This window comes from Micromys minutus (genome assembly GCF_963924665.1).
Source record: "Micromys minutus genome assembly, chromosome: 28".
Classification (NCBI taxonomy): domain Eukaryota; kingdom Metazoa; phylum Chordata; class Mammalia; order Rodentia; family Muridae; genus Micromys; species Micromys minutus.
Window position 1 is genome coordinate 5,852,126 of NC_137963.1, and position 20,255 is coordinate 5,872,380.

The window sequence follows — 20,255 nt, forward strand, 5'->3', positions numbered from 1 at the left end:
TCTTTTCCTTCTCCTCCTCCTCCTTCTCCATCTTTTCCTTCTCCTCCTCCTCCTCCTCCTCCTTCTCCATCTTTTCCTTCTTCTCCTCCTCCTCCTCCTCCTCCTTCTCCATCTTTTCCTTCTCCTCCTCCTCCTTCTTCATCTTTTCCTTTTCCTTCTCCTCCTCCTCCTCCTTCTCCTTTTCCTCATTCTCCTCCTTCTCTATCTTTTCCTTCTCCTTCTCCTCCTCCTTCTCCTCCTCCTTCTCCTTCTTCTTCTCCTCCTCCTTCTCCTTTCCCTTCTCCATCTCCTCCTCCTCTTCCTCCAACTCCTCGTTCTCCTTCATTCTCCATCTCATCTGCTGTTCCTCCTCCTCCTCCTTTCCTTAATTTCTTTCTTTCTTTTTTTTCCTCCCTCTCCTCGTCTTCATTTTTTTTCCTCCTCAATTTTTTGTTTCCTGACAATAACAGGATCCATTTACATTCAGAAATCATGTTCTCAAAATACAATGTTTACAATATTCTGTAGGCTATATCAAATGATTATCTAACATCTAACAGGAAGTACATTTTGAATATTTCTTACCAAGTAAACAGAAGATTGATCTAAAACGAACATCTCAGGTACATTGCATTCAAATCATTGGCTAACATTGCCTTTGTGTTTTTTTTTTTCTTTCTAAATTCAACAGCGTCTAGCCAGCTCAAAAGCTCACACCTCAAGGTTCATCAGTGCCAATCTTCCATGTAATAAATTCAAAAACCGCCTTGTTAATATTATGCCATATGAATCCACAAGGGTGTGCCTGCAGCCTATTCGGGGAGTAGAAGGCTCTGATTACATCAACGCCAGCTTCCTTGATGGATATAGGTATCTACCGTCTGTTCCTTGGCAATCCAAACTCTTAATATTTGCATGTGCTCTGGATTTATAGCCAGAAATATAAGAATTTTATCTCAATTCAGTGCAACTTTACTTCTGAATAATCACCATGTGATCCTTGGTGGTGGTGGCTTATTAATGTATTTGATTTCAGATAGAATTAAGCAATAGTAATTTCATTTCTACTGTATGTGGGAGTGGGGTAGTATGTTTGAATGATCTATATATATAGATACATAGATAAATAGGTAGAAAGATAGATAGACAGACAGACAGACTGAAAGACAGACAGATAGATAGATGGATGGATGGATGGATGGATGGATGGATGGATGGACGGACGAATGGATGGGTAGATAGATAGATAGATAGATAGATACATAGATAGATAGATAGATACATAGATAGATAGATAGATAGATAGATATGCTTATATGGGTATGTGCATGCACATGGATACAATGTATGTGTGTCTGTTTATGCCTGGGTGGGTGTGTTGGGAGTACATGTGCATGTGACTACTAGAGATCTACACTACATGGCTCCCTTGGTTGCTTTCCAGCCATCTTTTGAGAAGGGTCTGTCACTAAACCTGGAGCTCATCCCTTCACCTGAATTGTCTGGCTAATAAGACCTAGATACTTACCGTCTCCCTCCCAGGACTTTAATATGATTACTGAGGAACTGAATAGCAGATACTTTACCAACAGAACTATATCCTTAGCTTCAGATTATTGCTTCCTTTAATCTGACCTTGTAACCTATTATTTCAGAAACCATTTAGATCTGGAAGTTGATAATTAAGCTATTTAGTGCTATTTTTCATAAATGTAATAGATTATGGGAGCTTTGTTTCTAGAAAGTGGAGTCACACAACTAAGCATTTAATTAATTTGTGTATGTTAAATTGAGCTTCCAGAATTGCGCTAAATTTAAATAACAATGGCAAAGACAAACATAGTAATATTAACAACATAATTGAGTTCATAAAGTCCCTAACATATACTACACAATCTTATTGATAATGCGTCCTGATGGGAATCCCCTGCAATTAAATCAATGAGATATGTGACTAGTATTAACAACTCACAAATCAATGTGTGCATGTCTTCAAAATTCTTTAGCATTTTCTTTTCATTCTCCCTACAGACAACAGAAAGCCTACATTGCTACCCAGGGGCCCTTAGCAGAGACAACTGAAGACTTCTGGCGAATGCTTTGGGAACACAACTCCACCATTGTTGTGATGCTCACCAAGCTGAGAGAAATGGGCAGAGTAAGTGTGTCATCCAGTTTGGAAAGCGTGTAACACCAAACTTAATAATTTATAGGTTTATGAAAGATTCAGTAGTTTGGCTGCAGAGATGCACTAGTGGAGTCGTTGGTACCCAATGACTTACATTTGACATCTGCTCATTACTTTTTGTCTACAAGGGTCAGAGTTTTATGATCAAATGGGCCACCTATCCTCACATAAAGAAACTTGAATTTTTGTCTTTCCTTCTTAAGCCAAACTGTATTTTTCTAGTCCATTGAACATGGTTCTAGAAAGCTACCTAACATTTCGGCAGTTATAATAGCAAACCTGATTTTAAGAATAATTGTTCTGAAGTACATATCAAGTAGGATCAGAGAGATGCCTGAAGTGCCACCACTTGGACAGCGCCTGAGAGCAGGTTTGCTCTGCTGTTGGAGATAGTCTTATTCTTATGGCTAAAACCCAACTCTTGGAGCTCATTTAGAAAGCAAAAAGATATAAGGCCAAGAAGTTATCTAGCTTGCCTTGATCTGCCTTCTGATTCTGTAAGCCTAATGCAAGTCATCAGAACTGCTCGGACCCCAGTTTCCCAAGTTAATAGCTGATATCAAACTGGATCATCTCAGGGGCTTCTTTTGGCTTTGTCCTCTGTCATTTCCTAATTATAAACCACAGTTGTATTAAAAACAAGTGTGCTGATGTAATACAGCACCAACAGCATTGGCCAAGGAATTATATAATTATTTAAATAATGTATCTATAAAAGATAACCTCCCTGTTTAATCGCTCAACTGGCATTTAATAAACAGTTACAATTTGCCAGACTCTCTGCTGAATTTTTTTGAAAATAATAATAAAAAAAATTACACCAGATAGTTTGCCTGTCTTCAGGAGAGAGACTCAAAAGATTAGGTACAAGCAATTGAAATTGCCTTCAGTATTAGAATTTCATTAACAAGAGAACAAATGTAGATAAACAAAACTTTCTTTTTTTACACCTTGTAGAGTTTAACATTAATCTCTTATTTTAGGAGAAATGTCACCAGTACTGGCCAGCTGAACGATCAGCAAGATACCAGTATTTTGTTGTAGACCCCATGGCTGAATACAACATGCCTCAGTATATCCTGCGGGAATTCAAGGTCACGGATGCCAGGGTAAGTTCAGCTCATCATTAGGTAGAAATTAGGGTTCATCCTATTCCTTGGGGGGAAACATTTGCCAACAACTATTCTCCAAAGGAAAAGAAATCATGCATTATAGATGACTTTAAAGGGAAGGAATCTGTAACCTTCCCTCTATCTGAGAAGTGTTTTTGTAAGCCCAGGCTTGGTTTCCCATTAAATGTAACACCTGGAAGCCCAGCTTTGGGAACATGGTGAGAGCTTGTGTTGGGAAGCATTTACTGATTGGTTGGCTGCACTTAACTTCACCTTCTCTGCACATTATCATTGGAGAGCTTGTGATTCCTTCATTACTTAAGGCTGTAAAAAAATGTTGTTGTTTCTACAGGCCTTCAGGTCATATGGGCTTGTAGGTTCATTTGGTAGGACTTTAAAACTGCAAAGCAATTGGCATTCCTTGGAAGGTCCAGACAAGCCTTGCACATTCTAATTTGATTCCTGGAATCATCTCTTCCTCCTTGTGCTAATGTGTCTGTCCATGAGAGCTGTGAACTCACAACCCTTGCTGGCTAATTTTCATTTGCATTTCTCACAGAGATTGCTGAGTCCAAGGTTCAGCCCTAATGTAAGAGGTTCTACACATAAACTTTAATATCTTTGCCATTAGGCACTCTCAAACCATGATTGCAAACACATCTTAGGGAGACAGGGTCACTCCGAAGCTCTGCTTCAATTTTAGAACTATCATAGTGGGTGCATTGACTAAAACTCCAGGGGTCAAAATGTAGTTACTAGACCCATTGTCTTTTCTGGAAAATAGCTTTTTCTCAGTTCATATTTGTAGATTGTCTACTCATTTTCGAAGCCTAGCCCTGACTATGACACATAGAGGAGACAGAGACAGAATATGATCCATGAGAGGGTTGACCCAGATAACAGACTTGTTATTCCTAGAAAGTACTCTGAATGTGACTACATCAAGGCACCTTTCATGAGCCAAGATCTTATTTTTTTTAATTGTCCAAGTAAGCACTCTTTGATGCTTGCTAATATCCCTTCAGTATGAATCAAACCTTTATATTCCTTAAAAGTACATTTCCTAGCTATTTCTGGTAATAGAAAGCAAAATACAGGCTTAACCCATGGGGAACACAACACGTGTAACCTAGCTCCAAGTTAAATGGAATGACCTTGAGAAAGAAGGGAGCAGGAACTTGTTCATATTGTTGTGAGAAGACTCTCTGTGGTTTGCTGCCTGAGGCCTGGTTGTGTATACTCCCAGCATGCCTCTGATATCAGGTTCTGAGTTCAGAAAGCTGGTTGGCCCTTGAGAATACAGGATTGTTAAGCAACTAACCTTTAAACAATCAGATGGTCTCTCTCCAAATAGTAAATATTTTTGCATCCAACCTGTTTTTTGACATTACAGGTGACTGAAGTCAAAAATTAAATTCCCCAGACACTCAGAGGACAACTCTGCCTTGTACAGTTTCTGACTTTCCTCCCTCTACCCTCCAAAACTTGCCCCCCCCCAAAAAAGAGGGAAGTAAATCTGCCTTCTATACTAAACATCTGGGAGTTAGTGACTAGGCCAAATACTTCTCATGTTCCTCGGCATCCTCATGGAATTTTAGTGCTCTTCTACTCTCCAAGTCTCAGGCATCTACTCTGTACCACTAGGGCACATAATGTGTGCCCATCCTGAGTTAAGTCATACTCTTTTTATTTTTCAATTTGCCTGGAATTACATATCTCTACAAATCTTACAAACATGCATACCTGGTGCCATAAGAATCTTAGAAGAAAAGACAAGTTCCCAAAAATGTGAAGCAGGAAGCCACTGGGATGAATCCCAATAAGCATGGGTATAGTTATGTGTTACCCTTAGGATGGAGAGCAGGAATTCCTGTATCTCTGAGTGAAGCATCCCTTCTGCTACTGTGGTACTTCCAACAGTTCCGCAACGAATCAGAAGCAATCAGTGCGTGACCTTCTCTTGTTAGTGTGGAACTTCTGGAAAAGTTTTATATTCTCTATATTATAAAGAAGTTAATAGAAATATCAAGTAAATGCTTCAGATATCCACCATTAATTTAGTGCTTATGGAAGCTGCCATGGATAAAAAACATTATAGTAATAGAAATACACTTAGTTTTTATTGGTTTTTTTTGTTTCCATTATCATCTCTGAGATATGGCTGTTTTCTTAGAGGTTTTGAAGGTCTCTTTGTGTATCACTTAATTCCTTAAGACAGGCAGAAAGAAACCTCTGATTAAAAGGGGGTCACAGTGGTACAATCCTTGCAAATAATCCCCTTGGATTCTGTATTAGTTCCTTTTGTTTGTTTGTTTGTTTGTTTGTTTCTGTGACAAAACACTGAGCCAAAGCAAGCCGACAGTATAGATGTATTTGGTTAGATTCATCATCAAGGGAAGCCAGGGAAAGGGCTCCAATCAGGAACATGAAGGCAGGAATTAAAGCAGAGATCATAGAGGAACACTGCCCACTATGTTGCGCTCTCCTGTCTCTCTATCCTCTTGACTTCTTATGCCAGCCAGGAGCACCCATTGAGGCACTGCCACTGTTGCCTGCCCCTTCCCATATCAATCACTAATCAAAAAAAAATGCTCACTGATATGCACAGGACAGTCTGATGGACACAGTTCTCTAACTGATGGTTTCTTCTCTCAGAGAGCCTGGTTTCTGTCAGGTTTACAAAAAGCAAATCGGCACGGGGCCCTTAAGCTGAAAGTTAAGCATCACTACATGGTTCATGCTGTGTCCCACACTTGGCTCGAAGATGTGTGCCTCAGAGACGCGGCGGGGCAGCCAAGTCAAACTGTGGTTTATGTTATGCGCGTTAAATGTTGTTTGTCATTTATGGTACTAGAAACATGCATGGCTGATGTGGCAACAGTAAGTCTCTGATCTAGGTGACATGCCTGCATACTCCTTTCACACTTCTTCTGTGAAGAAGTCATTAGATTGAATATAAGATGTGTGTGTGTGTGTGTGTGTGTATGTGTGTGTGTGTGTGTGTGTTTACATTCAGTGTAGGCAGCAGATAAGACACATATATAACTAAGTTTCTACAGGACACGTTCCTAACTTTTTTCTTCTTCTTTTACTTTTTTTGGGGGAAAATCATGAATGTTCTTGTGGTCTCTGTACTTACTGAATCCTCCTGGCGTGCTGGTTCATGGCTGGTTGCTTGGCTTCCCCTCTGAAGGACGGCCAGTCCCGAACAGTGAGACAGTTCCAGTTCACTGACTGGCCAGAACAAGGAGTGCCAAAATCCGGAGAAGGATTTATTGACTTCATCGGCCAAGTCCATAAAACAAAGGAACAGTTTGGCCAAGATGGGCCCATCTCCGTGCATTGCAGGTGAGTGGAGAGTCATTAATGCTAACTGGACATTTATGATGCTTGTCGGCTGTGAACATGGGTGTTCTTTATGCACTTTGTAGACCAGCTTGCTAAGGGTAAAATCTGTATAACTGAAATTTGTTTCCAAAGCGTTCTATGAGACATAATGTAAATATTTATTTTGCCATAAAATGAAAAAAAAATAGAAGTATGTTTTTTATCCCCCAAATTGAACCCTTGTTTGGAATAAATAAAGGAAAAACAATTTCAAGTTGCTAGGAATTGTTGGTTTGTCCCCTAGCAATGATGTGTAATACTAATCCTTTTCAGTGTCTGCTTTCCCTTTATGTGGCTGCACTCACAACTGCTTTTCTGTATCTTCTCCTTTTGTCTCTTGAAAGAACTGTGACTAGCTGCCAAGCCTTAATAGCAATACTAATTCTTGCAAGTCAATAAGTGATTAGTATGGTGCCTCCGTTCAAAATGCAATTTGCTTGAAAATTGTTGCTATATCAGAAAATGAAGCACCTTCAATTTAATTATTTCCAACAGTTTCGAGAGCATTTTATAATTTAAGTCACTGAAGTTAATAGAAATACTAAGTGAATGCCTTTGACATCCACCATAAATTTTAGTGCACGTGGAAGTTGCTGTATGCGCAAAACATAGTAAAGGGAATTCACCTAGGTTTTTAAAAAAAATGCTGTATATCAGGATTCTAAAAGTTTGAAGTGTCCGTTTTCAGTATGTTTACGGTCAAAGTTTTAAAAGCATTTATGTTTAGAATGTCTGGTGCTTCAAAAACCTATTGTTATTAACACCCCAGGAAGCAAGATCTCAAAATAGGAAAATTAGACATAGTCTTTCGGTCATGCTCTTGTCCCAGATCGATAGTGTTACAAAGGCATGTAACACTGAGCTCCCAGCTTCTCTGCAGGCTTCTGTGATCTTTTGTAGCGCTGCTTTTTTTTTTTAAGACTTAGAAGTACTTGCATTATGCCGCCCAAATCCCTTGCCACGTATCAGAAGTGATGCGCGGTCTCCAATATTTAAAGCTGATGTTATAAACTAGAGTAGAAACATAATAGGTTTTTAAAAAATATAGCTCATTATTTCTTCCCCTAATTCTCATATATCTTTTGTTTGTTTCGAATGCTTTGAAATAACACTTATTTATAGCATATCAAACTTAACGTAAAAGGATTCAATAAATTTAGAAGTTAATAAGGCAGATGCCTGTTCTTTTCTTAAAAATTCTTGATAGATATCCAAAAGTACTGGTTTTGGTTCTATTGCTTAATCAAGTTAAAAGTAAGATACACCCTAGAATATCTGGATGATTCAACAAAAGTACCATAAGTCAGCATTTCTCATGAGTGTGAGGCGTTCAGGGTTGGAGTGACATTCAATATCCCTTGACAGTTGCTGAGAGTGAATATGTCCAACTCCTTTTTAACAACTGCTAATTGGTTTAACGCCTTACTTCGCATTTTTCTCTAGATTCATGAGAAATTGCAGTTTGTAAAAGCACATGCTATTTATATATGCCTGTCAGCTCCATCCCAGAGTAAATGAAACCATCTATTTTCCACAGCTCGTGCCCAAGTGTTATACACAACATTTAATTAAGGTCCATAAATGTAAGGACTTTTTTTTTTCAGAGTAGTCAGTGATCTTGTTACCTAAACCCCCAGATGTCACTTCTTAAGAAAAACAAAAGCTATCAATTAGTTTTCTTCCCTGCCCTTGTGAAGATTCTGGAATTATCTTAAAACACAAAAGGAACAGAAAGACATTCAAAACCTTGCTGAAATGGTAGAAAGAAGCTAAGAAGGATATTTTAGCAGCTGCTCACCCCAAAATAAGCAATTCCACGTAGAGCTCACTGGTTTGTAGCTGTGTTGTCAAAGGGCCTTTTGAGAATCCGCTGAAAGTTTCATCTTCCCTGAAATTAGGGTATGATTTGATATGTCTACAATCAATACATGTTGGATATTCATCGTTTCCCAAAGGCTAAGAGAAAAACTTTCCAATAACAGAAAGTCTACCATAGAATCTATTTTTTCTTATCCAGCCCAATATCAACAGTGAAATGGTCTAAATGTCTTTTTTTTATAAAGTGTTGCCTGCTTAGATAAGAGCATAACTCTCAAGGATTGTGTTATTAATACACTAGAAAGGAGGACTCACTCTCCACAATATGTTCCACCATATTCTGATTTACTTCATACTTCACATGGAGGCAAGATCTTCAGTTTGGGGCTTATATGAAAAATACAATTCTGTATTTGATCAGATTATACGTTTACCTATTGATTTGGTAGAATTACTTCTTGATCTTCTCAACTAAAGTTCCACGGCGTCTTAGAAATGCAATCTATTTTAAAAGACCCAATTCTAACTATGTATTCGTGCATGCTATATACATATATACATTATATATGTGTATATATATATATATATATATATATATATATATATATATATATATATATATATACACATTACATGGTAAATATACAGTGAAAGCATTCCCACTTTTTCCTTCACATGCTTGTGGAGAAACTGGAAATATTGAAAGCTGGTAGAAAAAAAAATCTGTTGAGCAGATGAGACCAAGACTATGAATGTGATTCTCACACTGCCTTTCTTCTCACGGCAGTGCCGGCGTTGGGAGAACCGGCGTCTTCATAACATTGAGTATCGTGTTGGAGAGAATGAGATATGAAGGAGTTGTAGATATCTTCCAGACAGTCAAAATGTTAAGAACACAACGACCAGCCATGGTACAAACAGAGGTAAGAAAAAGTCCTCTGTGGGTCCAAAATTCAAGAAAAACTTTCCCATAAGAGAAAGTCTATTTTTTCTTATTTATTTGCAAAGTACAGAAGTACTCTATGGGAAAAGCAACCAATTGCATACCTAGTATTTTAAAACCTTATCTTCCAACTCTTAAATCTGGAGACAAGGTCAAAATCTTCAAACTGTTGTGGAGATTATATGAGGTTCTATATTGGGTTGAAATACATTAAACTCTTAGCATCTTTAATTTGTAAAGTGTCTTTTTCACATATTTCAGTGTGTGTCTATGTGTGAATGTAAACCTTGTACCTAATTTTTGGTCGATACATAATAAACCAAATGTCAGTTACTTTTACTCTTCTTTGCTCTCAGAGACACCAGGTGCCTATGTTTTGTTTTATACGACTGGCCATATTAAATATTGAGAACTTAGAAATTACCTGTATTCTATTCACTAATTGATATGTACATTTCTCGGTATAATTTCATGATTCAGAGAATCAGAGAAGTAGTATTTATATTCCTCAAGCATCCACCAAATTATACAGTTTATATGTATTCTTCAATTTACAATATCCTCTACACTTTGATTTCAAAATACTGCAAGCATTTGGCTTGCAATACTTAACACATTATGTCAGCCTGACAAACATAATGGGTGTTGGGGTGACAAAGGGAAATTGGACATTTAAAAAGCCTTAACACTTAGCCAAGCAACTTACTGTGACAAGACAGAAAAGCAAACTCCATTTATTTTGCATTACCATTTTTATTGTAGAAAAATGCACATTTAAGCAAAATAGAAGCTATCTACTTTCAGCCCCATTGGCTACTGAAAATAAGTTTCTTTTATGGGGAAAATCCTACGTTTCCTCATCCCCGTGGTTATCTGTAAATTGTAATCTCCCCAACAGCGTTCCAATTTATTTCAGTATGACAGGACCCTTCCTTGTGTGAGCGAAGGCATATTTCATACCTCTCTATTTTGGTGTTAGTCTTCTAGAAGAACAGACAACTTGCAATCAGACTGAATTTTAAAACAAATGTTACAGGTACTTTGAATGTAGACATCCGTTCTAAGGAGTGAGAAGGCAGAAAGCCCAGGACTCCATAAGCATTTTATATCCCTAATGTTCTTGCACAACTACCTTTCACTGCTCTCTTAGTTAAGGTTTCTATTCAACAAAACACTGTAACTAAAAGCAGGTTGGGGAAGAAATGGTTTATTTGGCTCATATCTCCACATCACTGTTCATCACTGATGGAAGTCAGGACAGGAACTCAAACAGGGCAGGAACCTCAAGGCAGGAGCTGATGCAGAGACCATGGGGGGATTCTGCTTGATGGCTCATTCCTCATGGTTCACTCACCCTGCTTTCTTATAGAACCCAGGACCCCCAGTCTAGGGAAGACCCCACTGCCAATGGACTGGGCCTATTGACATCAATCACTAGTTAAGGAAATGTCCTACTCGCTTTTCTACAACTCAGTCTTATGGAAGAATTTTCTAAACTGAGGTTCCATGTTCTCAGCTACATGACTTTAACTGGTGTCAAGTTGACATAAAAGTATCCAGCACAACTCCCTTTCTCACAGACACATAGGATCTTTTCTGTCTCTGTTCCTTACATGGGACTATCTGACTTGCTGGTAATTCTGATTGAGTCTGATGTCTGTTCCTTTATTATTATTATTATTATTATTATTATTATTATTATTATTATTATTATTATTATTGTTATTATTATTATCATTATTATTATTATCATTACCATTATCATTAGTGTCAGGGCAGAGTACACGTCTCAGACCACATGTAAGTTGGTCAGAGGATAACTTGTGTAAGTCATTTCTCTCATTCTGTCATGTGGATCCCAAGGAATCAACGTCAGGTCATTAGACTCAGACTCAAGTGCTCTTAGTTACTGAGGCATCTTGCCAACTTCATTTTTTTTAGCCGACTTTTTAAAAATTCTTAATCTCTTTTATAGTCCAGTCATTATCCCACCCTGTGCTGCCATCTGACAGTTCCTCATTCCATTCCTCCTTCCCTGTCTCCAAGAGGATGTCTACAAACATACCCACACCCCCAAACCCTCACACCCCACCAGTCCTCCCCATTCCCTGGGGCCTCAAGTCTCTCAAGGGTTAGGTGCATCTTCTCACACTGAGGACAGACCAGACAGTCCTCTTCTGTGTATGTATCAGGGGCCTCATATCAGCTGGTGTATGGCTCAGTATCTGAGAGATCTCAGGGGTCTGGGCTAGTTGAGACTGCTGGTGTTCTTTTGGGGTCATCCTCCTCAGCTTCTTCCAGCCTTTCCCTAATTCAACCACAGAGGTCCCCAGCTTCTGTCCATTGGCTGGATGTAAGTATCCTTTTCTGTCTCAGCCAGCTGCTGGTTGGGTCTCTCAGAGGGTGGAAAGCAGCCCTAGACAATCCAAATCCATGTTGTTAAGGAGCTTCGCACCCATTTCAAATGAAAATGATCACAAATACTTAGACCATTTTGGAAGATGGCGGTGGCCCATAAAAAGGACAGTAATATTCACTGGAGTTCTTTTGGGGTAGAATTAGGAGCCTGTATCAGGTTGTCTGGTAAAGTTAAAACCTCTACATGCTTAATTGTTCTTTCTCTTCTGTCAGTTGCTAATCAGGCTGAATTATAATTTTTCTCGGCAATACTGGTTTTATTTCTTAATAAAAACATCTTTTTCCTCCATGTCTTCTCCCATCCCCCACGTCCTACAGGATCAATACCAGTTCTGCTACCGAGCCGCACTAGAATACCTGGGCAGCTTTGATCACTATGCAACGTAGAAACCCCCGACCCTTTCTGGATTTTTACTACCGGCCCTTCGCTATTCACGGAGTCTCTTCTGAGCCATACAGGGCACTTGAGAAGTCCTTCCTAACATCTAGCTAACAGCCACTTAGCGGGACTATTACAAAACAAACGAAACAAACTCTTCCAAGTGGACCAAGAATTCACAGTTTAATCATCTAACCTGAAAAATAATAACAAGAATCCTGACTTAGGAGGCATCTGAGGGATTTTATTGACAGATACCTCAAGGATTCAAAAGAAAGGGAAGAAGAAAGGACAGCAAAGAACCGCCATTTTGTTCAGGATTGCTTGATACGGACAGAGAGAGCTTGCCTGTGGGCTGCAGTTCAGCACATTTGCTGGCGAAGCTTCTCACATAAGGTGGACTCTGCTTCGACATCGACTTCCCCATGCCACTCATGCTTACGTTTTAGGGATAAGGGTGGGGGTGTTTTCAAAAGAAAGTCCTTGATTTCATTTCAGTGTTGTAAAGATTCTGCTGACCTGTGCTTCATTTCTAACTGTGGAAACTTTTTTTTTTAAATGTATCATTCGATAAAGTAAATTTTAAAAGTTATGTAATCCTTCACTATTTTATTTCTAAACTCTAGGTTTGTTTTGTTTTTGTTTCTTTGTCTTTGTAAGCTGTAGAATGGTTATGTGTAATATCTTACTGTAGAAATATCGACTAATTTGAGACTTTGCACATTTTTTTTTGTGCAACACTCAATTGACAGCACGTGTCTCAACAGCTATCTCTCACGTGTGTGTTTTGTAGAGCTGATGAGAAGGAGCCCATTCTCAGCAAGCTTCAAGGGGAATTTTGTTTTGCTGTGTTTTCTTTTCGGAATCAACAGGGAGGCGCAAAGTATAAAGTTGCTGCTAACATATATATATATACACATAGATATCTATATTTTAAGGGTGTCTATGTATATATAGACAGCATGTCCACACAAAGATTTAATGGCCATTCGGTTCTTCCATAGTTTAGGTTTTTTTTGTTTTGTTTTGTTGTTTTTGTTTTAAATATACAAAGCGATTATAAACATTGCTTCCAAGTTACTTTTAATATTGCAAAACCTTAATTTGTAAAAGGAGTTGAGAAGTTACACATCACATCATTGATTACTGAGCCTCATCTCTACCGTTCCTGCCTTGCGTTCCCCCACCTACCCAACCATCTTCCCAAATACTGTTTTGTTAGTCAGGCTTCCGACAAAATTCAATATTTCTAACACTCTAGTGCAATAACAGTTGTTAAATACGGAAAAGGCATGCATGTGGGAAAGGTCAGTGCATATCCCTTTAGGGGGAAGAATGTTGTAATATATCAGCTATCAAGTTGTTTTTCTTTTTTTTAAAAAAAAAAAGTATATTCAATCATATAATGTCTATAGTATGTGCTATGAAATTTGCATTTATGATATGTAACAGGGGCAAAGCCAAACTCATGTTACTCTTTTTGGTCCAAAACATGTTGTGGCCTCGGCGTTCCTGGGAGGCGCTGTGCTGTTTCATTTGGTTTAAGTTTTGCATTTAGAGTGCCTTATAATTGATGCCTATTTTAATAGCGTTTCTTTTTACCTTCGGTTTGATTTCCATTAGACGTCCACATCGGTTTCTCTTTCAATTAAAACATTATCTGTTCACCACATGTATACAACCTCTTTGAATAATATGCATTCCTAGTTTCCAGCCAAGTGGGGATGTTAGCCACTGTACCAGCCCAAAGCACTTGGATAATCAGGACCTCCCCTTTCCTCATTGCCACATCAGGAAGAGCAACTTGTTCCCTTCAGATTCCTTCCAAATCTGCTCTCGAGCATGCAGTAACCACCAGTCCCCTCTATAGACACAACCTCGGGATATATTTGATATTCCATTAGGACTTTTCTGAGAGGGGCAATAAATTACGTATATGTATGTATCTCCCCAAACATTTCCATAGGAAGCCATGGATAATGGCATGGCTTTGCCACATGCTTTATGACTTTTTTCTAAAGTACCCTCCATAAATACCAAGAACTCTGATAGGGTTTGGATCCAGGTATCATATTTTGGTTTAATTCTAGCTTTGTGTTCTGCATGGAAGGGTGTTTGTTTTCACATTTCCCCATCACTCGCAGAACGAAGTCCTAGAGACCAAACACTTGCAAATATCATATCTGAGCAATTTTTTTTTGTAAAAAAAAAAAAAAAAAAAAAAAGCCCAAAAAAAATTTAAAAAATGAACAAAAACAAAAAAATAGAAAAAATAGAAATATAGATATAAAACTAAAAAAAAAAGAAAAAAAGAAACTAGAAGGCTACCTCAGAATGAGATTCTCTAACGTACATCAGAAGCAGATAGAATGTGTGCTGTGTGCACTGTTTCCTTTCCACTTGTACCACTGAAGGTTTATCCAAGTGCCAGGTTGCTCAGTGCTAGAAGTTTGTTTTCGTGAAACAAGAGGGGGAGGGGTATCAGATAGGTCATTGAGACATTTACACATAACATTTTGGACATGTGGGATCTAATGGAATATCACACACCGGAATGACTGGCCAGTGAGCAGTTGGTCTCTCTGCACCGGACGCTATCTGGACAGGAGGAGAGATGATGAGTCATCACCAAAGGAAAGGAATCGGGAAGTGTGCCGCAGGAGGGTGGGGTGGGCATTACTCCAGAATCGGGAGCTGTCCCTAGAACTAACTCCCCACTGTCACTGATGTGCATTCCACTCGGTACTTTGCTCTGTGCCCATCCAAGTTTCATTTCCCAGGTGAGCATCATTATCTACCATGACCATAGGCATCCAAGTTCCCAGTTATTTTCATCATCATACCCAGTACGGTGCTATTATTTACCTATGTATGTGTAGTTATGTATAATTTTGTAATTAGTTACAATGGTAAAAAAAAATATCAAATATATAAAAGTGATTTGTACAGAACTTTATTTTAGCTCTTTTTTAAAAATGGTTTGCATGGTTAGACAAGGCAAGGACAGCCAGGGGAGGGAAGGGCCTCTAGGGAACTTTGCACTTTCTATACCTTTGTACTATGCACTGCCCCATTGATTCTACACCCAATAATGTTATTACTTGAACCCATCTGTAAGGAACTGCTTCCGAAGTTCATTTATGTGTCTGTGGATAACACATCACAACAGGAAAGGAAAAAAAAAAAATGCCTAGTAGCACACACCGTTTTTTCTTTCCTGCTGAGTTTTGGGTTAGCATTGTTTCGGTCTTTCTTGTCATTTCAAAACCCCCTTCCCATTGTTTTCTCTCTGGGTTTTGGTTTGGGTGCCCTGATGCTCCAGCAGAGGTCAGAAGGCTACAGATCATCCTATCCATCCGTTACATGGCTTTGCCATACAAGCTTGGAGTGTCTTTACAAAGATAACAGTTGTGTTCTTTGCTCTCGTTTTGGATGCATAGACTGAAAATTCAAAAAAAAAAAAATAACTTGTAAAATGGCTTGTTAAAAAAAAATACAATTACCTCTAATTAGTAGTACGCGTAAGTGTTTTACAGAATGAGAGGCGTGCTTTTTATTTTCTTACTTCGTTACATTGGTGGCGAAAGAAGTCTGTATGAAAATCAGTTCTTTGCTGACACAGGTTCCATTTGTTACAAATGAATTCTAATAAAAATGTCACTGTTATGCAGCCCTGGCCTTGGTTTTTGTCCACTCCAAGCATGTTACTTGCACATTAACTACATATTCCCTCTTTTCTGGCTCTCTGCTTGGGTCCTGTGTACTGGCAGGAATTATATTTACCAAGAACCTGCAACTCACAAGTGCCTACCCTTGAGGTAAGCACCTTCTACTGTTAAGCAAACAAGCTCAGTAAAATAATGTCCCATATTCACATATTCAGCCAAGAAGCGTTGTTTTCATTGAAGGTGGGAAACACAGACAACGTAGGGTCCTATGGAAGGTCTACTGTTCAGTGTAACTTGTGTATGTCACTGCAATGCTGACAGAAACCATAGCTTTGCTGCACATAAGCATAGCTCCATAGTGTTGGCTTGTCAACCATTTAGAAACATGGTTGAGAAAACACTTGACTTTGGACTGTTTACTCAGTATTAACTGATTCTAGATGAGGTCTGTTCTATGTATTGGGAAAACAACTCTGAACAGTTGAGGTGCTGTGGCAAACAATAACTATTCTAAGACAGGCTGGTACTGAATGAATGACGACATCACATTCAGACGTGCTATCTAGGAAAACATAGTGTCCTGAAGCAAGCATGTGCTGTGAGAGAATGTATTGGTCAAATCGGCCTGCAGGAAGAGAAAGGTGCTTGTTGTCTCGTATACCTCAAACCCAAATCAGAATGATCCCATACAAAAACATTGGGAAGCTAAAATTTCCTGTGTGGTTTCTACTTCTTCAGTCCAGGCCTAAGTAATGGGATGTAGACACGTACCCTGACAGCACACACAGCAGTTCTACATGGGGTGGACTCCTCTTGGCCCTGCTGACCATATTTGGAATAATTGATTGTCCCAGAAATGCAAGTGAAGATAGGAGAAGAAAAGTTCACATTGAGTTATTGGCTAAAGAGGGATCTTAGGTGACCATTTCCTTACAAAAATCACTGACAATAACAGAGACACCTGCAACCAGTTCTAAATCTGAGCGAAAATAAGACATCAATCTACAGCATCAAGGGAACTTGGTGCCATGACTTTCTTTCTTTATTTATTTATTTATTTTATGTAGACACACCAGAAGAGGGCATCAGATCATATTGTAGATGGTTGTGAACCATCATGTGGTTGCTGGGATTTGAACTCAGGACCTCTGGAAGAGCAGTGCTCTTAACCACTAAGGTGCTCTTAACCACTGAGTCTTCTCTCCAGCCCCAGAAATAATTACTTGATGCAGCAATTTCATTGCTCTGCATGGTTTTGGAAATCCTACCACTGAGTAGATAATCAGATTTGTTTTTCTTTTTCTTTCCTCCTTTCTGCTCAATTCACCTTTATGTTTGCAAGTTGGATCACCTTATCGGTTACTTAAGCATTATTGTCCTTTTCTAGAAAAATATGGACAGAAACTTCACAGTGCAGCTTACCTACATATTGGGGCACTCTAGTTTTTCCTTTAAACAGGTACCTGAAAAGAACGTTTCACATGGCAGAGATGATCTTGCTTTATACATCTCCATACCTACCAAAATTATTGGTCAAAATTTAATGAGTAGTGATTAATTTATGGCTCCTATACTTAGTATTGTTCATGATTAAACTTTATAGGAACTTTGATTATATAAACTTGAACCAATTGGAGTTTATTTCGTAAAGGCAGAGCAAGATGGTGGCTGACTAAGTGCTTTCAAGGGCCTCTCCCTCTTGAGAGCCCCCACTAAACTAACTTCATAAGAGCTAAGAATATCGTTTGATATAGTTCCTGCTTTTAGTTTTTAAAAACAAGAAGCAGCAGGTTAAGGATGTCTGTGGCTCCCTTCCCCAACCCCAAGTAGACCTGCATGGTAAGAGATACCTGCTGCTCCACAAGTCCTTGTCTAAGCCTTGACTTTAATAATAATAAAAAAAAATGGCCATCCTGCCAAAAGCAATCTACAAATCAATTCAATACCATCTAATTCCTATAAATTCTTCAGAGATTTTGAAAGGACAATTTTAAGCTTCATGTAGAAGTACACACACACACACACACACACACACACACACACACACACACTCACACATACACACACACACACACACACACACACACACACACACACGGGATAGCTAAAAAACTACCTGAATAATAATAAACGAATAAATGGCTGGTGGTATTACTATTCCCCTGCAGCAAACTGTACTTTTAAACTATAGTAATAAAGATAGAGTTACAAGAAAAACAGACATGTTCAATGATATCAAATTAAAGACCCATACATAATCTATGGACACCTGAGTTTTCATAATGGAGCCATAAAGCTACACTGGAAAAACACAGCCTTGTCAAGAATCGGTGCTGGTCCTGATAATTGGATACTAACCCCAGAAAGCTCTCAACACCCCAGAAACAACTCACAGACTATATGAAAAGAAAGAAAGAAAAAAAGAAAGAAAGAAAGAAAGAAAGAAAGAAAGAAAGAAAGAAAGCCTCAGTCCTTCTTAGGGGAAAAAATAAACGTATAGCACCCTCTCAGAGTGTGGTACATGTGGACCTCAAATCATTAATAATCCAAGAGCTAAGATAATAGCCTTGTGGCGATTTTTGGTATTCACAGGTCATTATGCTTCATCTATAGCCAACAAGAAATCTGTTTCCATGTTACGTTCTATCCTACATGTACTTCATGCTTATGGTAACTAGTAGGATTTCTATGCATGCTGTCAAACCTCTAAAAGAATTAAGTACTGACAAAATTATTCATATAATGTTATGCCAAAATGCCTTTAAAAATCTGTAAATTTACCCCCCCCCCCATTTTTTAAATAAAGCGCTAAGGAACAAAAAGGGGGTACAGAACCAAACCCAAAAAAAAAATCTATTGGAAAAAAAAAAGAATTAGTGCATTGGTGCTGGTCAAATTGTAAAGCTGCATGTGGAAGAATCCAAATTGATCATCACTTAGCACACTGTACAAAACTCAACTTAAAATGGACCAAAGACTTCAATGTAAAGCCAGATCTAATGAATCTGATAGAAGAGAAAGTGAGAGATAGCTTTTCCCTCAGGCACACAAGCAGGCAAAACAAAACAAAAAAAAAAAAAAAAAAAAAAATGCTGAACAGAAAACTAATCCACATGCACCAAGATCAACAACTTACAAATTGTCCTTCAGGAATTAGAAAAGATTTCCCATGGCAATGGACGTATGCTACCATTCTGAAAAACTGGCAGCCTACAGATGGGAAAAGATTTTGTTCCAGTTACACATCCAATAGAGGTCCAATATTCAAATTTCATAAAGAACTCACAAACTGTCAAGGAAGGAAATCACCCAATAAAAGTGGTGCACAGATTTACACAGAATTTTTAATAGAAAAATTCAAATAGCTGAGAAACAATTTAAGATATATTCAACATCCTTATTCATCTCAGAAATTCTAAACAAAATGTCTTTGGGGTTTAATCTTACACCTGTCTGAATGGCTAAAATCAATAAAACAGTGACATGTCATTATGGTGACGGTGTGAAATAAAAGGAACCCTCACCCACTGAGGGTAGGACTGGAAACTTTTACAGTCACTATGAAAACTAGTGGTAGTGATAGGAATCAATCTACCTCAAAATCCAGCTTTGCTACTCTTGGATATATTCACAGACACATTAGCTCAACCATGTTCAACGATAGTTTATTTATAATGGCCATAAACTAGAAACAATAGTTTAACAGACAAAATATGGTACACTTACAAAATGGAATGTGTAAATTTTTTTAACTAGGCCATTTTACAAAAGGAAATCATGAAATTTGCAGGTAAATGGATGGATCTAGAGAAAAAAAAATCGTCCGAAGTGAGCTAATCCAGATCCAGAAAGACAAATATGGTGTGCATTCATTCACATGTCGATATTAGTTATGAAATCAATGGTAAACGAGTTAAAATCTGGAGAACAAACCAGGTTCAGTGTAGTGTCGGGGGGCTAAGGAGAATGAATCAAACTCCCTAAGAAGTCGAATAAGTAGCCATGGATGGATGCAGAAAGGGTGTGTAGAATGGAGTTCCAGACTGAGCGAATGAAGAAGTGAAGGAGGCAGGCAATACCTCAAGAGACAGCTAAGATTAAGGGACATATGAAAGGTAGTATGGCCTCCAAATACATTATAAATTTTCTAAACATATGCACACATGAAGGCAGTCCAAATGAGATCACCAAATAATAGGAAGCAGAGCCCTAACTGGCCACTTTTTGTCACCAAATAAAGTTTCCAGTACTAGGATTGACTTACACTTAATTGAATTGCTGGCCAAAAAGTTCCCATAGAAACCTCTAAAGAACTCAAGCTATGGCCAAGGCTATAAATTGCTCACCACAAATTGACACCAAG

General features: G+C 38.4%; 1 protein-coding gene across 1 annotated transcript in view; it reads left to right on the forward strand.

The window, feature by feature from the left end:
- The window catches only part of PTPRD (protein tyrosine phosphatase receptor type D), a gene marked incomplete at its 5' end in the record, with an annotated part of 289,668 nt that extends 273,907 nt beyond the window's left edge, over nucleotides 1–15,761 (forward strand). The window contains 6 exons of the mRNA XM_080940162.1: nucleotides 671–849; nucleotides 2,011–2,137; nucleotides 3,151–3,276; nucleotides 6,473–6,627; nucleotides 9,272–9,407; nucleotides 12,164–15,761. Coding sequence (XP_080796288.1) covers nucleotides 671–849; nucleotides 2,011–2,137; nucleotides 3,151–3,276; nucleotides 6,473–6,627; nucleotides 9,272–9,407; nucleotides 12,164–12,232 — 792 coding nt within the window. The 3' untranslated portion in view covers nucleotides 12,233–15,761. The remainder of the gene's footprint in view (nucleotides 1–670; nucleotides 850–2,010; nucleotides 2,138–3,150; nucleotides 3,277–6,472; nucleotides 6,628–9,271; nucleotides 9,408–12,163) is intronic.
- Between the last annotated feature and the right edge of the window lie 4,494 nt (nucleotides 15,762–20,255).